The sequence below is a fragment of the Gossypium arboreum genome, chromosome 7 (genome assembly GCF_025698485.1).
Source record: "Gossypium arboreum isolate Shixiya-1 chromosome 7, ASM2569848v2, whole genome shotgun sequence".
NCBI classification, from domain to species: domain Eukaryota; kingdom Viridiplantae; phylum Streptophyta; class Magnoliopsida; order Malvales; family Malvaceae; genus Gossypium; species Gossypium arboreum.
Window position 1 is genome coordinate 81,773,756 of NC_069076.1, and position 18,477 is coordinate 81,792,232.

General features: G+C 31.0%; 1 protein-coding gene across 7 annotated transcripts in view; it reads left to right on the forward strand.

Moving 5' to 3' along the window:
- The window catches only part of LOC108454161 (dihydropyrimidinase), a 107,689-nt gene extending 89,479 nt beyond the window's left edge, over positions 1-18,210 (forward strand). For 6 of the 7 annotated variants that reach the window (XM_053030680.1, XM_053030681.1, XM_053030677.1 and 3 more), the window contains exons 2-14: positions 7,589-7,694; positions 8,027-8,194; positions 8,511-8,562; positions 9,275-9,544; positions 9,691-9,902; positions 10,600-10,720; positions 15,208-15,295; positions 15,383-15,461; positions 15,724-15,811; positions 15,895-15,935; positions 16,028-16,080; positions 16,242-16,398; positions 17,796-18,210. In XM_053030680.1, the coding sequence (XP_052886640.1) occupies positions 7,617-7,694; positions 8,027-8,194; positions 8,511-8,562; positions 9,275-9,544; positions 9,691-9,902; positions 10,600-10,720; positions 15,208-15,295; positions 15,383-15,461; positions 15,724-15,811; positions 15,895-15,935; positions 16,028-16,080; positions 16,242-16,398; positions 17,796-17,987 (1,599 nt within the window). In that variant the 5' untranslated portion in view covers positions 7,589-7,616 and the 3' untranslated portion in view covers positions 17,988-18,210. Of the gene's footprint in view, positions 1-7,588; positions 7,695-7,714; positions 7,896-8,026; positions 8,195-8,510; positions 8,563-9,274; positions 9,545-9,690; positions 9,903-10,599; positions 10,721-15,207; positions 15,296-15,382; positions 15,462-15,723; positions 15,812-15,894; positions 15,936-16,027; positions 16,081-16,241; positions 16,399-17,795 lie in introns of those variants that run through there. The other variant, XM_053030682.1, reaches the window with a different exon arrangement.
- Positions 18,211-18,477: the final 267 nt, after the last annotated feature.

Here is an 18,477-nt window from a genome sequence, read left to right on the forward strand (position 1 = left end):
ATAAGCCTCATATCTTTTTTTTTTTGCATGATTCCTCTAATAACCACAACTATTCAAATCGAAAATATTTTACTTGGGACATCTGATTATCAAGCTTCTTTTCCAATAGAAAAGGACAATGATCTGAAAATGACTGTCCCAAATGCTTGACCCTATATTTAGGAAATAACTCTCACCATTCTATATTAGCCATAAAGCGATCAAGCCTCTCCCTTATATTGTTATTTTCAAAGTTACCTCTCTCCCAAGTATACTAAGAACTAACAAATCCTACGTCTTGTAATTGACATTGATCCAACGCTTCTCTGAAGGCTCTCATTCGCTCCCCATCTCTTGACACTCCTCCTTTCTTCTCAAATGAATATAAAATTTCATTGAAATCCCCACCCATTATCCATGGGAGTCTCGAATCTTACCTTAATGACTTTAATAGGTTCTAAGTCGTCTTTTAAGTTGAATATCGATAGAATCATAAAATCTTGTAAATCTCTATTTTTTTCCTACTGACTCATCATCTACCTCAACATCAATGTGAGTATTAGAAAAACTTCTTAAACTAACATTATTTCCTTCCATCCATCCTAAACTCAACCCGTCTTTGGTACCCTTTGTCGGTACATCAATTCCATTACAATAAGCACAACTTTGCCTAACATGCTCCATCCTTCTACATTTTAGCTTGGTCTCCATTAAGAAGACTGTGTGGGGATGATTGGCTTTTAGCACATGCTGAAAACTTTTACGAGTCCAAGGACTCCCCAATCCTCGGATATTTTAACGGAAGAGTTTTATTATTGCCGTTCAGTCGACCCCTTGGCTTCTGCTGATCTCTTTTTTTGGTTGACTAGCCCTTGACCCTTCAAGTTATCCATTGAATCTGTCCTATCCTCCGAATCTGGACGTTCCACTGACACTCTATATCTTCTTCATTTTCACCTTCTCTAATAGCCTATCCTCTTCCTCTTGCGTTCTTAATCTCTTATTTGGATATTCCATATACTGATTCTCACTTTCCAAAGCCCATCTTGTTCTTCATTCTAAGTTAAAACCCAGGACTAGGTTCACGTGTTGTCCTTCCCAAATTGTGGGTTCACATATTCACTCTCCCTTCTTCTTCCGCTTTGCTCCATTCTGCCGAACTTGCTTCCTCTCAATCTACTCCCAACATCCTCCTTTAGCCATACGCTTATGGGTAAATTTAATCTCTTTTCTTGCATCCTCAAGGAAATATCCCATCTTAATTCAAGTTCCTGCCCTTTACTTTTAATTAGTAGCAGATAAAAATCGTCCACATGGTCTAGTCGACTACATAAGAATCAAAATAGGGTCAATCTCTCATATAGGAATTTAGAATAGAACTATATTCCACTTGGTGTCATTAATTTCTTCATTTTTTTCAAGGAGACCATCACATCTACCAATGCTTGTATTCTTATATAAATTTGATATCCCTTCCCTATTTGCTTCGTATCAAATTCAATAAATGGTCCAATAAAAGCACCAAATTGCTTGGCTACTATTTTCGACATCATCCTTGGCAATAAATCGTGAACTTGAACCCAGAAAAAAGAATAAGTCAATGGCACCTTCATCGGGTCCTCGTTCTCCACTAGCCTTGAAAACCCAACAGATGATCATTAAAAGCCCATGGTGCTCCATTTGGCTCCCTCTCAATGTCCACCTCATGAAAGAATTTAAATAGAAATCTCTTCTCCCCCAAATCTGAGATAACTATGCCTCCAATCGGATGTTAAACATTAGCCAACGTATTCTTCATAGCCTAAAAATTTACCACCCGTGCTGTCAAGAAACACCTCACTAGGCAGAATTCCAGTTGCACCTCTTCCTCCACATCCTCATCCATCGCCCAGATCTCCTCCTCATCCTGTATCTTCAGATTTGCTAAACCGTCCTCCATCAATATGATTCGGTGATTAGTCAAAATGAAGCTTCTACTTCTCAATCAATCAAGGTTGTACTACCCAAGCGTCAGAGATCCAGTCCCTAAAAAACTTAGAATAATAAGAGTTCTAATCGAAACTTGTTACCCTAGCAGACCGACTTAGAGAGAAACTACCATTGTGGCAGAAAGAATAAAACAACCCTTAAATTTTTCCTCTCTTTTTTAAAATTTGAGACTTCTATAGATAAGTTTTTAATGATATTTCTAAACATTTAGATATAATAAAATAATTTCAAATATTCTTTTTAGATTTATTTTAAATTGAAAAACTAAATTTATTGTTAAACAATGCTTTTATTATTAAATATAAAATGTTAAACTATTTATCTTCAAATATTATTTTTGATATAATATTCATAAAGTTATTATTATATAAATCATATTTTTATAAATAATATATTATACTATTATACTATTAAATATATTATAATGTATATTACTAAATTATATTTTTAATTATAATATTAAATATTTTTTATGAATTATATTATATTAATTTATATAAATATTTAATAATATAATAAAAATATTATTATTTAATTTAAAGGTAATAATGTCATTTAACACATTATTGATCTATTCTATAACATCATTTAACCAATGAAACTATGTACTATGTAACACCACGAAAATTTCTACAAGAAGATATTATCCTTAATATAGTAAAATAAGGAAATAAAGTGACAAGAAGAGGAAAATTGAGTTATGTCACTGGGAAGTATATTATGACATATTGATTCAAGAAATGATTAAATTGTAAAAGTGAGAAAAGTTTTGTGGCCCAAGAGTAAATACTCAAAATTTGAGGGATTGAAGTGTAAATATGAAAAATTTGAAGGACTAATAGTGCAAATATTTTAAGGGTGGAATGATCTAGAAACCAAGGAAAATTGATGAATTAAGACCAAATTGAATAGGTGAAGAATTATGAGGGACTAAATTGTAATTTTACCAAATTAAGTGATGACTCAAGAATGTAATTTTAAAAGATCACAAAAGGCAAAATGGTCAATTGGAAGAGAGAAAAATCTAGAAAGTAATGATGATGTTGGTGATATTTTATAATTATTTAATTAGATAATTATTATTTATTTAATATTTTAATAAGATATTTTATTATTTATTATTTTATTTAGTCTATATATACGTGTGTGTATGGAAAACACACACACACACACACACACACACACCATCCATTATTGTCCATGCATCCCACGTTAGAAAGAAGAGAAGAGAAGAAAGAAACTTTTCATTCTTTACAATTTTGTCCTTCCACCAAAAATTCACCATTTTCACCTAGAAATCAAAAAAATTTTCATGGTTACCAAGAAAGAAAAATAATAAGGAGACTATGGAAAGCTAGAATATTAAGTTAGATTCAAGAAATAGAAGCTGGAGGAGAGAGAAAATCAAGTTAAAAGATTAGAAACAATAAGACAAGGTAAGAACATCAAGATTTCCATGTATTTTTAAGTTTGATATTATTGAAAAAGCATGGAAATGAAGCCAAAGTAGAGTTTTATTATATATGGTTCTATGTTCTTAATATATTAGTGAAGAGAAATAAGAGAAAGTGATGGGAAATATTGTAGAGAAAGGAAATAAGGGTGTTATAAACTTAATAATTAACATTTTGCACTAAAATAGTTTTGGGCAGCAGCAATAGTCTAATTTTCAAAAATCACCAAAAATTGTAAAAATCGAATTAGAGAATAAATAAAATATTAAATTAAATTTTATTAAGTCTAGTTTCTTATAAAAGAAGCCATGTAAGCAATGGAATTGTGAATCATGAGATATAATAAATTTTGTGAGACAAGGTTAGAATGATTTCGGGTTCCCCTGTTCTGACTTTGGAAAATCATAAAAAGTTGGAAAAAAATAATTAGGTTCTTAAAGTTATATATTTAAAATTATGAATGAGCCTATTTTCAATAGAAATGAACAAGAACATCATCCGAATTATGAATGAGCCTATTTTCAATAGAAATGAACAAGAACATCATCCGAATCCTGTACAATGTGATAATTAATTTTTAGTAAAGAAGGGTCGAAACTGTTAGACAGCAGAATAATGGTGACTTTAAAGAATAAACTATACTTATTGGATGAATAAAAAATTCTGAAAATTTTATGGTAAGAAGATACGTAAGTCTAGTTGCATGGAAAATTATTGGATCTTAATTTCGAGTTCTGTAGCTGAAGATATAAATAATTTAGTGACTATGACGCAAACGGGCAGTTTTGAATATACATATAAGTAAATAGTGAAATTATTGATAATGTTACTTGTAGCATGTTATATAAATTAAGGATGTGGAATGGAGAGGAGGAGGAGGAAAAATGTATGAATATTCAGCTAGTATGGCTAATTTGCTTGTTTTAGGCTCAGGGACTAAATTGAATAAAAGTAAAACTTTATGGGCAATTTTGTAAAAATTTTAGAAATGACCAATTTGTATGAAATGGATTATTTTATTATTAAAATTGAAAAATTGAATGAAATTATTAATTTAGTTCAAGATCGGGGAAAAACATGTTTTAAGGATTAAATTGAAAAGTGTTGAAATTATGGAAAATTTTGATTTTTATAGAATTCGTGGGTTGTTATCAATTTGTATGAGAATAACTGCTGGAAATAAGGATTAAATTGCAAGTGTTTTATTTTTTTGAGCTTAAGGATGAAATCGTCATTAATTAAAAGTTTAAGGGTAAAATGGTAATTTTGTTTAGAACATTAATTGAACGTATTAGAATATGAAAGAAAATATATCAGATTAATGAAATTATAAACATGAACAAGCAACGAGGTAAGTTAATGTAACTTGAATTGTATTTTTAAATACGTGAAATATCGATATAATGAATTACCTGATTTATGTTTATGAAGAAATGGCAAGAGAATGATATTTATCATGAAATGTAAATATGTGATTATCTTTGATACGTTGATACAAGGAAATTAAATATATTGAGACGAGTAATAAATTAAAGTAAAAAATATCGAGAAAAATAAGTACGTTTAAGGGACAATATGTTTGATTTTAATTGGTTCCAAATATGAACGTTAGATGAAATAAAATATCTGATAAATAAATCGGTAACTCCGGTAATGCTCCATAACTCTATTCCGGTGATGGATTCGGGTTAGGGGCGTTACATACTATCTCTTACTTCTATATTCCATTCTTACTTCTTTTTTATCATTCATTCGCTAAATCACTAATGAAGTGTTGTCATTACTATTTTTTTCATTGGCATAATAACAAATATATCTCTTCAATATGTTTAGGTTTTACCGATTTGATCTTAACTCTAAAAAAATCAACAAATTTAACTCTCAACTTTATACATTTTATCACTTTAATCTTGATTCTTAAAAATTAAAAATAAAAATTATTCAAAAATTTATTTTTTCAATAAAAGTAAACAATATTTTATAAAAATACATATTAAATTATAAATGACTGAATACACTTTTTTAACTTGAAATTTATTTATTAAAACAACAATTTTATAAATAAAATATTTTAAAAAACCCACAAACAAGATTTAAAATTTTCCTTTTCTTAGTTTTATTTTGTAATAATAATTTATTTATTATATGTTTGACATTGTTCTTTAGTCCTGGTCAAATTTTTTGAGCACTAGACACCATTTTTACCGGTAACCATGGGCACTAATAACCCTTACTCTGAACTTTTAGATTTTCACATTTCCCATCATTGTGTCATCGAATTAGGAATCAATTGTGAAGCTATCAACATGGCTTTTCATGAGTCTCCAAAACATCATCTTTACCTATATATCTCCTAATCATGCCTGTCTCTAAGCACAACCTAAAAATATCAATTCTTATCTTTTTTGACCTCAGGCTGTAATTTTTTCACTCAACCTGAAGTAGTGGTCATTAATATTAAAAAAAAGAAGAAGTTGAATTTGGTTAAGTTTTCTCCGTGTTTTTTTTCTCCTTTAATTGTTTGAATTTGGTTAAGTTTTCTTCATGTTTTTTCTCCTTTAATTGTTTTATTTATAAAACTATTATTTTAATTAATACATGCCATGTTAGAGAATGAAAAATTCATTCACTTATTTATAAATATTTTATAATTTTGTATGTATTTTATAAAATTTCATATGTTTGTTTATTGAAAAGTAAAATTTTAAATAATTTTTTAAGTTCTTTATTTTTAGTTTTAAATTTTAAGAATCAAGATTAAATTAACATGATATATAAAGTTGAAGGTTAAATTAATTGATTTTTAAAATTAGAACTAAATTGATGGAATTTGTAAATATTAAATGGTTATTACTATCCCAATGAAAGAAAACTATGTCAACACTTCGTTAGCAACGAAAGAGTAATTAAAATAATAATTTTTAATAACGTGAATGATTGAAATAAAATTTTTAAACTTGGATGATTAAAAAAAAACTGGTTAACTATTTAAATAGTTTCCCCAACTTAAATTCCTTAAGTTTAAGTCTTTCGTTTTTCTTGAATAATTTTGGATCAATAAATATATTACGTCATTCACCGTTATTATGAATTATATTTCGTACGAAGCTTGTTTTTAAAGAGAATTAATGGAATATGTTCTAATCTTAGTTGTACATTTATGTTGAATATTCTAATTTTTTCTAAAAAATGAGAACATTTTATGTTTAATATTTCAATATACACTTGAGATAAAAATGTAATTAACAATTAAATCTCTTTTAAAACATGTGTTTTCCACCCACAATATAATAATAATTAATGGATTAACATAGAATTAACAATCCAAATTTTTCAAAAGAAAAGAAAGACCAAGACAAAAAGGAATGTTTTATCGTTTACAATATTCATAAAATTGATAGATTAAAAATTAGTTTTAAAAACTGAAATGGAAATTGAGAAGAAAGAAAAGAAGGTTTTATGTACAAAAGAATAAAACAAAAACTTATATAAATAATTTCCTCATATAAATAATATAGATAATAATAATTGTGACATAGAATTTGGATCCCTAATGAAACAAGTAGATTTAAAAAAATTCATGCACCAACTCTTATTAAACTATTAATAAGTTTATATTTTAGTCATTTAATTTAAAATATTATAAAATAATTACTAAACTATTTAAAAGTTCACTTAAATTACTGAATTATTAAAATTTTTTATTTAAATCACTGATTTGTTAAATTTTTTAAAAAATAAAGTCTAACTAATGAGCTCTAAGTTACAATTTGATATTCAAGATAGTTGATCAGTGCCAATCGATAAGTAAAAAATATATTTTAGGTCAAAGTTAATTTGACAACTAGCATTGGACATTGAAAAATAAAATTATTTAAATTTTGATTTGAATATTTATAATATTTAAAACTGATTTATAAAAGAAAAAATATATTAAGGCGAAATAAAACTTTTAATTAGTACTGACCATGTAAATACCATTTACAATTCGACGATTTAAATGAAAACTTTATATAATTTAATAATCATTTTATAATTTTAGTACTTTACCAAACAAAATAATTGTGGATTTGAAAAACGAAAACAGTGACGATCGACGGAATGTGACCCGCTTAAAGTCAACCAAGCCGATGATATTTATATACTACTTCCAAACTGAAAACTTTGCCTTAGCTCCGTATAGATTTCGTTTTCATGGCTCATTTCTTAACTTATCTTTTACTCTCGTTCCTTATAATCTACGACTCTCTTGGCCTCTCGCAATCCAACCAGGTACTTCCAAAATTTCTCATCATTTCATACAATTTCCGTCCCAAATGAATGAGATTGAAGTGTTTGAGTTGCTATACAATTCAAAATGGTTTTATTTCTTCTGATCACGTTGAGGAAATAACTGATATGTAAATCTTCAAGCAAGAATTTTTATAATTGAATCTGGGATTATGTTGAAAAAAGAAAGAAATTTTGATTCAGGTTAAAGTTTGGCGGACAGTCTTTACCCTTTAATTGGTCTACTTAAGATTTCTTAGTATTTAACTGAAAAATAAGTTTAAAATGTGATAAAATTGATTAAAGTGACGGTATTCTTGTTGAACTTGTTGCAGTTTTGTGATGCTGGGGTTGGATATCCTGAGTCAACGTGTGGATTTTCGTCGTCATCGTCGTCAAAGCTGTTGATTAAGGGAGGAACTGTGTTGAATGCTCACCAGCAGGAGGTAGCTGATGTTTATGTTGAAGATGGCATTATTGTTGCTGTTAAGCCTAATATAAAGGTAAGATGTTACCAAACTCAGATTTGTGATATACCCAATTCTGAGGTTGGTCGTGTCATTATTAATTGAACCTTCTCTTTTGAAGTCTTTAGAAGGGAAACTCATTGCTTCTGATTTTTGTTGTTTTAAGTTGTAACATCTTCTAAGTGATTCATAAACCGTTGGGTATTTTGTCAAATTGAACCCTGCGTTTTTGTTGTATAAATATGTGACAATCATCTCTTATGCTGTTGTTTGCTCTTGATTTTAAATTTTATGATTTTAATTCAATGTTTGTTTTATATGATCCTATAAATATGCTGAACTGTTTTATCAGGTTGATGAGGATGTCACCTTGCTTGATGCCACTGGAAAATATGTCATGCCAGGTTGCTTTCTCTTACTATGAGCATATGGTAGAATGGAATTTTAACCATGAATATAACTGAAGCAATTAGCTAGTAACATGCTCTTAACAGTTTTAAGAGGATAACTTGAAAAGAATAATTATGTATCATCAGTCCTTTTACATTTATGCCATTAATTTATTATAGTGAATTGAATTTTCTGGAATCTATATGCAACGTATAGCCTATTCCTCCTCTTGTCTAGCTATTTCATTCATATTTCTTAAAAAAAAAAAGATTCTATTAAATCTATAAAACATGAATCTATAATTTGAATAATTTCATAAATGGCTAGAGCTGTTAATTTTAGAGTTATACTTATGGAGGATTTGGGCCTATTTTTGTAAAGACTCTCATATTATAATATATATATATATATAGCAATTAACAGTTTAGCATATAAGTCTTCTTATTCATTACATGGCTCCTTTTGGTGGAATAGATCTTTGCCAGCTTATATGTTGAATTCTGGCCTCTTATTACATTTGTTGTTTCTGCCTATGTATTCCTTTATTTCTGACATAATATCTATATGAATTTATAATTTCACACTGATATACATAATTGCATTTTGTTGTTTAATTATAACCACATCAATAACATTTTCAAGTTGTTTCCATTTTCTCTAAAAACCATAGTAGCTAAATATGACTTATTTGTTCTATCAATTCGCTTGCTCTTTTAACTTTGACAGGAGGAATTGATCCTCACACACACCTGGCTATGGAGTTCATGGGTACTGAGACTATTGATGACTTCTTTAGCGGTCAGGCAGCAGCATTAGCAGGTGGAACAACAATGCATATTGACTTTGTTATACCTGTTAATGGTAGCTTGGTAGCAGGATTTGAAGCCTATAAAAAGAAAGCAAAGAAGTCTTGTATGAATTATGGTTTCCATATGGCAATCACAAAATGGGATGAATCAGTTTCAAGGGAAATGGAAATAATGGTTAAGGAGAAAGGTAAGCCTCTTTATCTTTGAGTTTGTTGTAATACCTGCGGTGCAAGCTTCTTTGACATTCCAGACGTTTTAATTTGTATTTATTACCAAATTTGAATTATATACTTGAATGAAATCTAATACTAATGCAACTTTACAAATTTGTAGGTATTAACTCTTTTAAATTTTTCATGGCATACAAGGGGTCTCTTATGATCAGTGATGAGCTTCTACTGCAAGGATTAGAGAGATGTAAGTCTCTCGGTGCCCTGGCTATGGTCCATGCTGAAAATGGAGATGCTGTGTCTGAAGGACAGAAAAGAATGATTGATCTTGGTATTACTGGTCCAGAAGGGCATGCTCTTTCTAGGCCTCCTGTGGTAAATTTTCAAATGTGCTTCCTAATTTTGTATAATTTGTAATTTTTACTATTTTCTGCTAATAGTGGTTGCTCTTGGTTTTGTATTCTATGTTACCAGTCATAGTGTTTCCTTTACTTATTCTTGTTTATTTGATGTGATTGATTGATCTCTTTTAATCATTCAATGTATCTGCTTGTATGCTTAATTCTTGTGTCAGTTACTTTACTCTGTTTTTTGAATCTCAGTACAATTTCCAATTATAGATAGGGAAGGTTTCTGTTTTTCCAATCTTGTTCACTAAAGCAAAGATTAACAAAGACTAGGATGCCCAAGGGTAGAATATCAAATGATATGCTAGGTTGAGATCAAATGTTTTCATTATATTTCTCTCATTTATCCTTTAATTTAGACATGTACTAATTGGAAACAATCTCCTAAGTTGCAGATAAAGATATTTGTATCTGTGAAGTAGTAGTAGTACTTTTCTACTCGATGCTCCCTGTTCCCTTCAAAATGGGAGCTTAAATGTCTGAGAAAGGATAAATTATGACTCAATATTAACTATTTAGTAGATTGCATCAAGCTATCTGTTTATAATCAGCAAAACAATTACTGTAGATATTTTGTCTTCATGTTCTTATCAAGAGTTTTTTTGGGGGTATAGTCAAGCATATTTTCTAGTCATGGCTTAGTTTCCAATTTAATTTCCATGCAGCTAGAAGGTGAGGCAACTGCACGAGCAATTCGTTTGGCAAAGTTTGTGAATACGCCTCTATATGTTGTCCATGTGATGAGCATTGATGCCATGGAAGAAATAGCTAGAGCTAGGAAATCAGGTTTTGAAGTTATCTGATATCTTAATTTATTTTCTTTTTTGTGAACACTCCTTTTATATTACCTATATGGTGAGCAATTTGTTTGGCAAGGTTTGTGCATGAACTTTTGCAGGAGCGTAACTACATAGCAAGTTCCATGCATGCATTATGTTATTGCTTGATATCACTTTCAGGTTTGCTGTCATTAAGGTATTTATACAAGTTTAGGATTTGTATACATGGAAAAATATAACACAATTACTCCTAATGATTCCAAAAAACCCCTAAGATTATGTCTAGCATCTCTGTATAATTTACATCTAGTACTAGCTATGGATAGCTAACACTCTCCCTCAAGCTTAAGCATTGATATTGATCATGCCCAACTTATTACATAGATAGTCAATTTGACTCCCATTTAATGCCTTTGTGAAAAAATCGACAAGTTGTTCTCATGTCTTCACATAGTTAGTAGGGACTAAGTTACCTAGAATCTTCTCACAGATGAAGTGACAGTCAACTCCTATATGTTTGATTCTTTCATGATAAACTGGATTTGAAGTGATATGAAAAGCAATTTGATTATCACACTAGAGTTTTGTTGGTGACATGTTCTAACCCAATCTCAGTTAGAATATTATATGTCCATATGATCTCACAAGTAGACTGTGCCATAGTTCTGCATTAGATCGAGATACAACATTTTGCTTTTTACTTCTCCATGATGCTAAGCTTCTACCAACAAAGACACAATAATCAGTAGTAGTCCTATCAATCTTAGATCCAACTCAATAGCATCTACAAAACACTCAATGCGATTAGTCATATGATTGTTGTATGATATTCCCAGCCCTAAAGCTCCTTTTGGGTAACATAGAATCTATTCAACAATTGCCCAATGTTTAACTGTAGGTGGAATGAGTATTTCTATGATTGTTGTATGATATTCCCAATCCTAAAGCTCCTTTTAAGTAACATAGAATTTGTTCAACAATAAGCCAATGTTTAACTATAGGTGCAAACGTGAATAAGCTGACAATACTCACAGCAAATATAATGTTTGGACCAGTCACAGTAAGATAGTTTAATTTCCCAACTATCATCTTATATCTCTTGAGATTGGAACGACTATTCCTATGATTGTTGTATGATATTCCCAATCCTAAAGCTCCTTTTAAGTAACATAGAATTTGTTCAACAATAACCCAATGTCTAACTATAGGTGCAGACATGAATAAGCTGACAATACTCACTGCAAATATAATGTTTGGACCAGTCACAGTAAGATAGTTTAGTTTCCCAATCATTTATCTCTCGAGATCATCAAAGGGATCTTCATCTTTTGTAAGATGCTCAATAGGAATCTGTGAAGTACTAAGGTTTTGCTATCAACTTCTCAGTTTCTATAAGCAAATGAAAAACATGCTTTCTTTGAGACAGAAAAATTCCTTTTTTGCTTTTTGTTACTTCTACCCCACAAAGTATTTCAATTTACCTAATTGTTACTTCTACCCCAGAAAGTATTTCAATTTACCTAAGTCTTTCGTTTTGAAATCTAGTAAGCAAGGACTTTGCTTTAATCCACACAAAGATTTCTTTAGTGTCATCTCCTGTAATGACAATATCATCGGCATACATGGTAAGAGGAATAATGCCAAAAAAAAGAAGAATGATACAGTTAGATATGATCAAGATACGCATGGACATGTGATTTTATAATCTTTTTGAGACCGCAGATGACGGCCAAAGCAGCCATTGGCTGTGATAGCAGTGTTGCATTACCTTACCTGATTTTGGGTTGAAGAAGGGAAAAGAGTAGGTATTTTAACAAAGAAACGAAAAGAAGAGAAAGAGAAAACTTTAATTTTTTGTATATAAAGAACAACTTTTTTTAGTGTAAATAAAATAAAAATCAAGCAATAAAGTTGACCCATTTTTTGAGATTTTCCTATGCTATTTTCTGAATATTTGATTTTATCAGTTCAACAATTAATAATGTTACTATGCCAAAAAAAGTAATAAATAATGTTTTTATCTTTTCTTATATTTAAGAATGATAAAATTTTAACAGACTTGATTATATTTAAATTTAGTGATATAAACTGAATTTAAAATTGAATTTAATTATGAAATTTTGTTTAATAATAAAATATATTTTTATAATATAATTGTAAAAGTATTAATATTTTATATTTATCTTAAATATTAATACATATAAAAATATAAAAAATATTATTTTATTCATGTGTCTTGCCATAATGTGTCATACCCATATAAGTGTTTGTATCCATGCTTCATAGCTGAATAATCTAATCCATAAGTCTGAGCAGACCCTTTCACTACAAGTTTGGCTTTAAGTCTAACCATAAAGCTGTCTGGATAAACTTTGATGGTAAAAATCCATTTGCATCTTAGTGCTTTCTTGCCTTTAGACTAATTGACTAGCTCCCATGTATGGTTGTCATTGAAAGCTTTTATCTCAAACATAGCATCACACCATCCAGGATTAGATAAGGCTTCTTTAAGAATCTGAAACAAAGTTTAAAGAGGCAATAAAATATCTACGGGATGAGAATAAGTGATTATAGGAAACAGAATCGGTAAATAGGATAAGTAGATTTAGCAAGGATGCACTGACATTTACCTTTGTGGAAACGACTTGGTAGATGAAGGTTATGTAGGGAAGGATCAAATGACAAAAGGAGGTGGTGCATGACATGTATAACCGGTCTCTTTCCTGTTATGTGGGGTATAATTATTTGGACGGCGTGTGAGCTTCATGCGGTGGCTTTTTGGTCGCTGAAAAGTGCAGATCGGCTGAAGATGTGGTGGTGCTCCTCCTTGTGCCTACGTGCACACTAACGATCACCTTAAAAGCGACCCACAAAAATACCCAATCGTTTTGCAATTTAAGTGATGAAGCATGAAACACGAAAATTCAAGCCGAAAAGCTCTAATACAATGAAATCCTTGAAATCAAAAATTGTAGAAAGACGAAAGAGAATAGATGGATTTGAGTGAAAAGATGTTTTTTCATTCTACCTTGATATACATATTTATACATGTTACAACTTAACAAAAAAGGAAAGAGAATACAATAAAATCTCAAAAAAATCTACTATATGTTTTCAACCATACACATTTTTTCTAACATAAAACTAGCAAAATTTATCCTTAAACCTACGAGATTGGAGCTTTCTCTAATGAGGTCTGAGGTGTCAACTCCCTTTGACGAGTTGAATCTTCTTACAGAATAGTCTGTTAAAGAATATTCAAAATGAAGGAATTAATCCATCATTCTAGCATGACACAATTATGCACCGTTTGTGACTTGATCCTTGTCTAGGGAACATAACATTGTGCCTAAATCTTCATTGCATGACTTGTTAATTTTTTATTGGCTTTTTCATTGGGATTTGGATTATTCCTTAGACAGTGATCTAGGATCTCCTAGATCTTATCAAACATGATGATCAACCGACTGTCGAGCATGTTGCATTTAAATTTGGGGCGATTGCCTCTTGATAGACACTACTTATATTTTTAAGTGATGTGGCTAAATGAATTAGGGTTTGACAAAAACAAGAAGAAAGGTCGAGAAAGGAAATTATTCACTCATTAGCCAAATTCTGCTTAATAAGCAGATAGAACTTTTTCTTATACTTTAGGTTGGTGTGTAAAAATTCTTATCATGCTCAAATAGTGGTATTTTGGAGACTGAATATCCTTCTAGTAGTAGTTTTTCCCTGTATTAGGATGAAAACTTTTATCTGTTCATAGGTACCATTTTTTTTATTTAGTTGACATGCAATTTTGTGGCACATGAATTCATGGCGATTGACGTCTAATAATTATTTATTGGGCTGTATACTAATATTCAATAATTGAGGTTGGTCATAGGAGATCATAACCCTTTTATGTCAGGCTTTAACTGTTTTCAACTCCAAATAGGCTAGTTACTGAAAGCACGAAATAGAAGGATCCATGGTCAGAATGTTGCTACATGTTCTAGTTCTTCTGGAATCTAGGGCTTTTCTAGGTGTTGCAATTTATTTAGCTTTTGCGCACTGTTTTGTACCACAAAATGGACTGAGAGTGTTTCACTGCTACTTATAATTCCTCCTGATGTTCCGGTTAATAAACTGTCCATTTTTATTTCAACACTGATATCTTCCTAGTGACTCTTGGGACCACTTTGTGCTCTTCATAATTTGTCTGAATATTGTTATTTAGATGAAAGTCAAAATGTATTATATCCTATATGTCCTGATTGAAATTTCTTGAAGTCACTCCATTTGCTGTGGAAATTTATATATAGATCAATGGTTTTCATTCAGGGATTTTTTCCCAAGTCTTGAGAGTGGCCCCTTTTTTGGAAAGTGAACAAGACCATTTCAGTTGACCCCTTTAGAGTTAGTGGTCATATCTTTGAGGGGTCATAGCTGGGTAATAACCTTGGGAGGTATATTTCTGGACTGGAATGGTTGATAACTTAGTTTCTGTTACAGGGCAGAAGGTTATTGGAGAGCCTGTGGTTTCTGGATTGGTCCTCAATGATTCTGGGCTTTGGGATCCCGACTTCGTCACTGCAGCAAAGCAAGAATCTTCCCTTACCATTTTCTTTTCAATCACATTCTATCAATTATACAAGTATATTGAGATGTTATACTCTATACATTTCAGGTATGTCATGAGTCCTCCTATAAGGGAATCAGGACATGACAAGGCTCTGCAAGCTGCCCTTTCAACTGGAGTTCTGCAGGTTTATGCTTCATCATTGATTTAGATAGTTAAAACATAAATATCAAAGTTCAGGGACATTAGGGATCTTATAAACTCCTGGATTCCAGGTTCTTTGACCTTCAAATAAAAGGTTTGCAGGGTCTGCTGATATGAGCTATAGTATTTATTAAGCTACTCTAGGTTTCATGAGATGACATTTAAATTACTTTTTCCTACTTAAAGAGACATAATAGCTGCATTAAAAAGTTTTAATTTCTGAAGGATTTCTTCACAAATTGCAGCTGGTAGGAACTGATCATTGTACTTTTAATTCTACTCAAAAAGCTTTTGGCATTGATGATTTCCGGAAAATTCCCAATGGTGTCAATGGTAATACCCTGACATTTTTGAATTTCCATTCTTTTATTGATGCTGTTTAACCCATGTCTCGTTCTGATACTTTTGAAAATCAGGGATTGAGGAGAGGATGCACCTAGTTTGGGATACAATGGTGGTAAGTTTTACTAGACTTTTAACTCATAGTAAAATCAAATCATCGGATCTAGATATGACTGATCTTTTCCTCTAATATGACTGCATTTTCAGGAATCTGGCCAAATTTCCGTCACTGATTTTGTCCGGATTACAAGCACTGAATGGTATGATTTCATTGGGACAGTTTTGTTTATAGTAACATTCTGTTTTCAAATTTACAGCATTTGAAAGGACGTGCTAATTCTGTTTTCAAGAATTTAGTTTCTGCTTTTAGCTGCTTGTATTGAAGCATATAAAACCAATTATAATCGACAAGATTTTCCAGTGCCAGAATCTTCAATATTTATCCAAGAAAAGGAGCAATTCTTGTTGGATCAGATGCAGATATTATTATATTTAATCCCAACTCTAGCTTTGAAATAAGTGCGAGCATGCACCACTCCAGAACTGACACAAATGTCTATGATGGTAGGAAAGGAAAGGTAATGTCAAGCTTTCTATTTGTTCCATTTGCTTAGGCTAATAACACATTTTTTTGTTTCCCATATAAATGCTAGAGGAGTTTAGGCTGGTTCCATGGAATTTATTCTTGCATGTCTAAAGCCAAAGCTGGTTAATTCATGTGGTGGTGATTAATTTATGCTTCCTGTCCTTGGTGTTTTAACTCCCTTGTGAACCTAATCTTTAAATTCTCCAAGCAAATTCTATTCTTTCAATATCTACTGTCCCTGGTCTTCTCTAGTTCGTTGTTTTTTTTTAAAAAAAAGAAAGAAAGAAAGTAATTTATGGTATTTTCAGATTTTAAAAACTTAAAGTAGATGTTCATTCAAAGTTTGTAAAAGTGCATCATATAGTTCTTATGATGTAGGGCAACTTAAAAGGGGAAGTAATGAATTCTAAATCAGCAACTTATGTAGGGTACTGTGGACACTACTCATATTTTGAATGCTAATTTTGGGGCGCATTATATGGGCTATGCCAGGGATTTGGTAGTTGAATTTTCCATGGTTCAAAGGGAATTATTTATGGCCTATTTTTCGTCTGGAATAGTTGGTGTTTAGTAAAATGAAAATTTAGGAAAGAACATATAGAAGCAGTACCTAACAGATGGGTAGGGCATAGTACAATGCTAAAGAAAGCATGATTACTGGAAACTCTGTTTCAAGTTCTCTTCATTAATTGAAATAATTTTAGTGCTCATAAATAGAGCTCTAGTAATTATAGTTTTATGAGGACCTGGGACTGAAAATATGAAATATAGGAGACTTAAATTAAGATTAATAAGCTAATGAAGTTAAAGAACTCGTGATCTAATAAAAGCTTAATAAAACGTAGTAAGAGATCCAAGCTTGCATTAAAGTTTCAGAGACTCATACACATTGCACAATCTCCAAAATTAAGGCTCATACATGGCTAAATGTCCTGCTAATCAAGTGAAAGATTATCTCCAAAATGGAACCAAAGAAATATATGCTTGATAAAATATTCTACCTAGGTCAGGTCTTAAATTGGTTCAGCATCAGATAATAACCATCAAATTAAGATTTTGTTGACATCTTGGTTGAAAACATAGGCTTAGCAGAATGATACAACCAACTGCAACTTTTTAGTTGCTGCAAGCTGAAAGAGGGTTCTACATGTGACCCAGGATTTTTACTTAAGAACTAAGATAGATTCTTTCTCTCTTTCTTAGCAATGTTGGTGGTCTTATCTGATTGCTTTAGTCCCCATCAAAATTTCCTATTTCTTCATATGTAAAACTTTCGGATTAACTAAATTCCTGGATCCTACTCACATGCCTGCGAGCACGCATTCATGTGTGCATTTTTAACCTTGTCAGCCATGTTAGGTATTGAATGATTTTGATATTGTTTCTCAGGGAAAGGTTGAAGTGACAATAGTTGGAGGAAGAGTTGGTTGGCAAGATGACGAGCTAAAAGTTGTCCCTGGTTCTGGAAAGTATATTGAAATGCCTCCCTTCAGCTATCTATTCAATGGAATTGACAAGGCTGACGCTAAGTACTTATCTTCTCTCCAAGCTCCAGTGAAGCGCTACTTTACGGCATCTTAAATGGTAGGTACAAGTATTTTAGGGTATTTGTAAATGAACTTAGATGAAAATTTACTCATCCTTTGTTTTGAACAAAGAAAATCAATAAGATCCTGTAAGATGTTGTACTTGACTTATGCTTTCCATGCCAGTCTAGAAAAGGAAAATCTGCATGGGAAAGAAAAATGCACCAAGACCATTTACATACTAATCAAACTTAAATATTAAAGCCTTCTCTACTTCATCACTGAGTCTAAATTTATCTTTTTAGAAGCCTTATAGCATAATGTTTAAAGGTTTGGACAATGGCTGGTTTACTAGGGCATCATGGCTCTAGTTCAGCAATCATTTCAAGTATTTATCGCTATTTATTTGATATATGTATAAAAAGTATTTATAAATAGCAAATGAGATTAAATAGGTCTCAAATATAAAATCCTCGTTAATTATAAAAATATTTATTTAATAAGTTCCACAAATACAATTCATCATTAAACAAACACAAAATGGA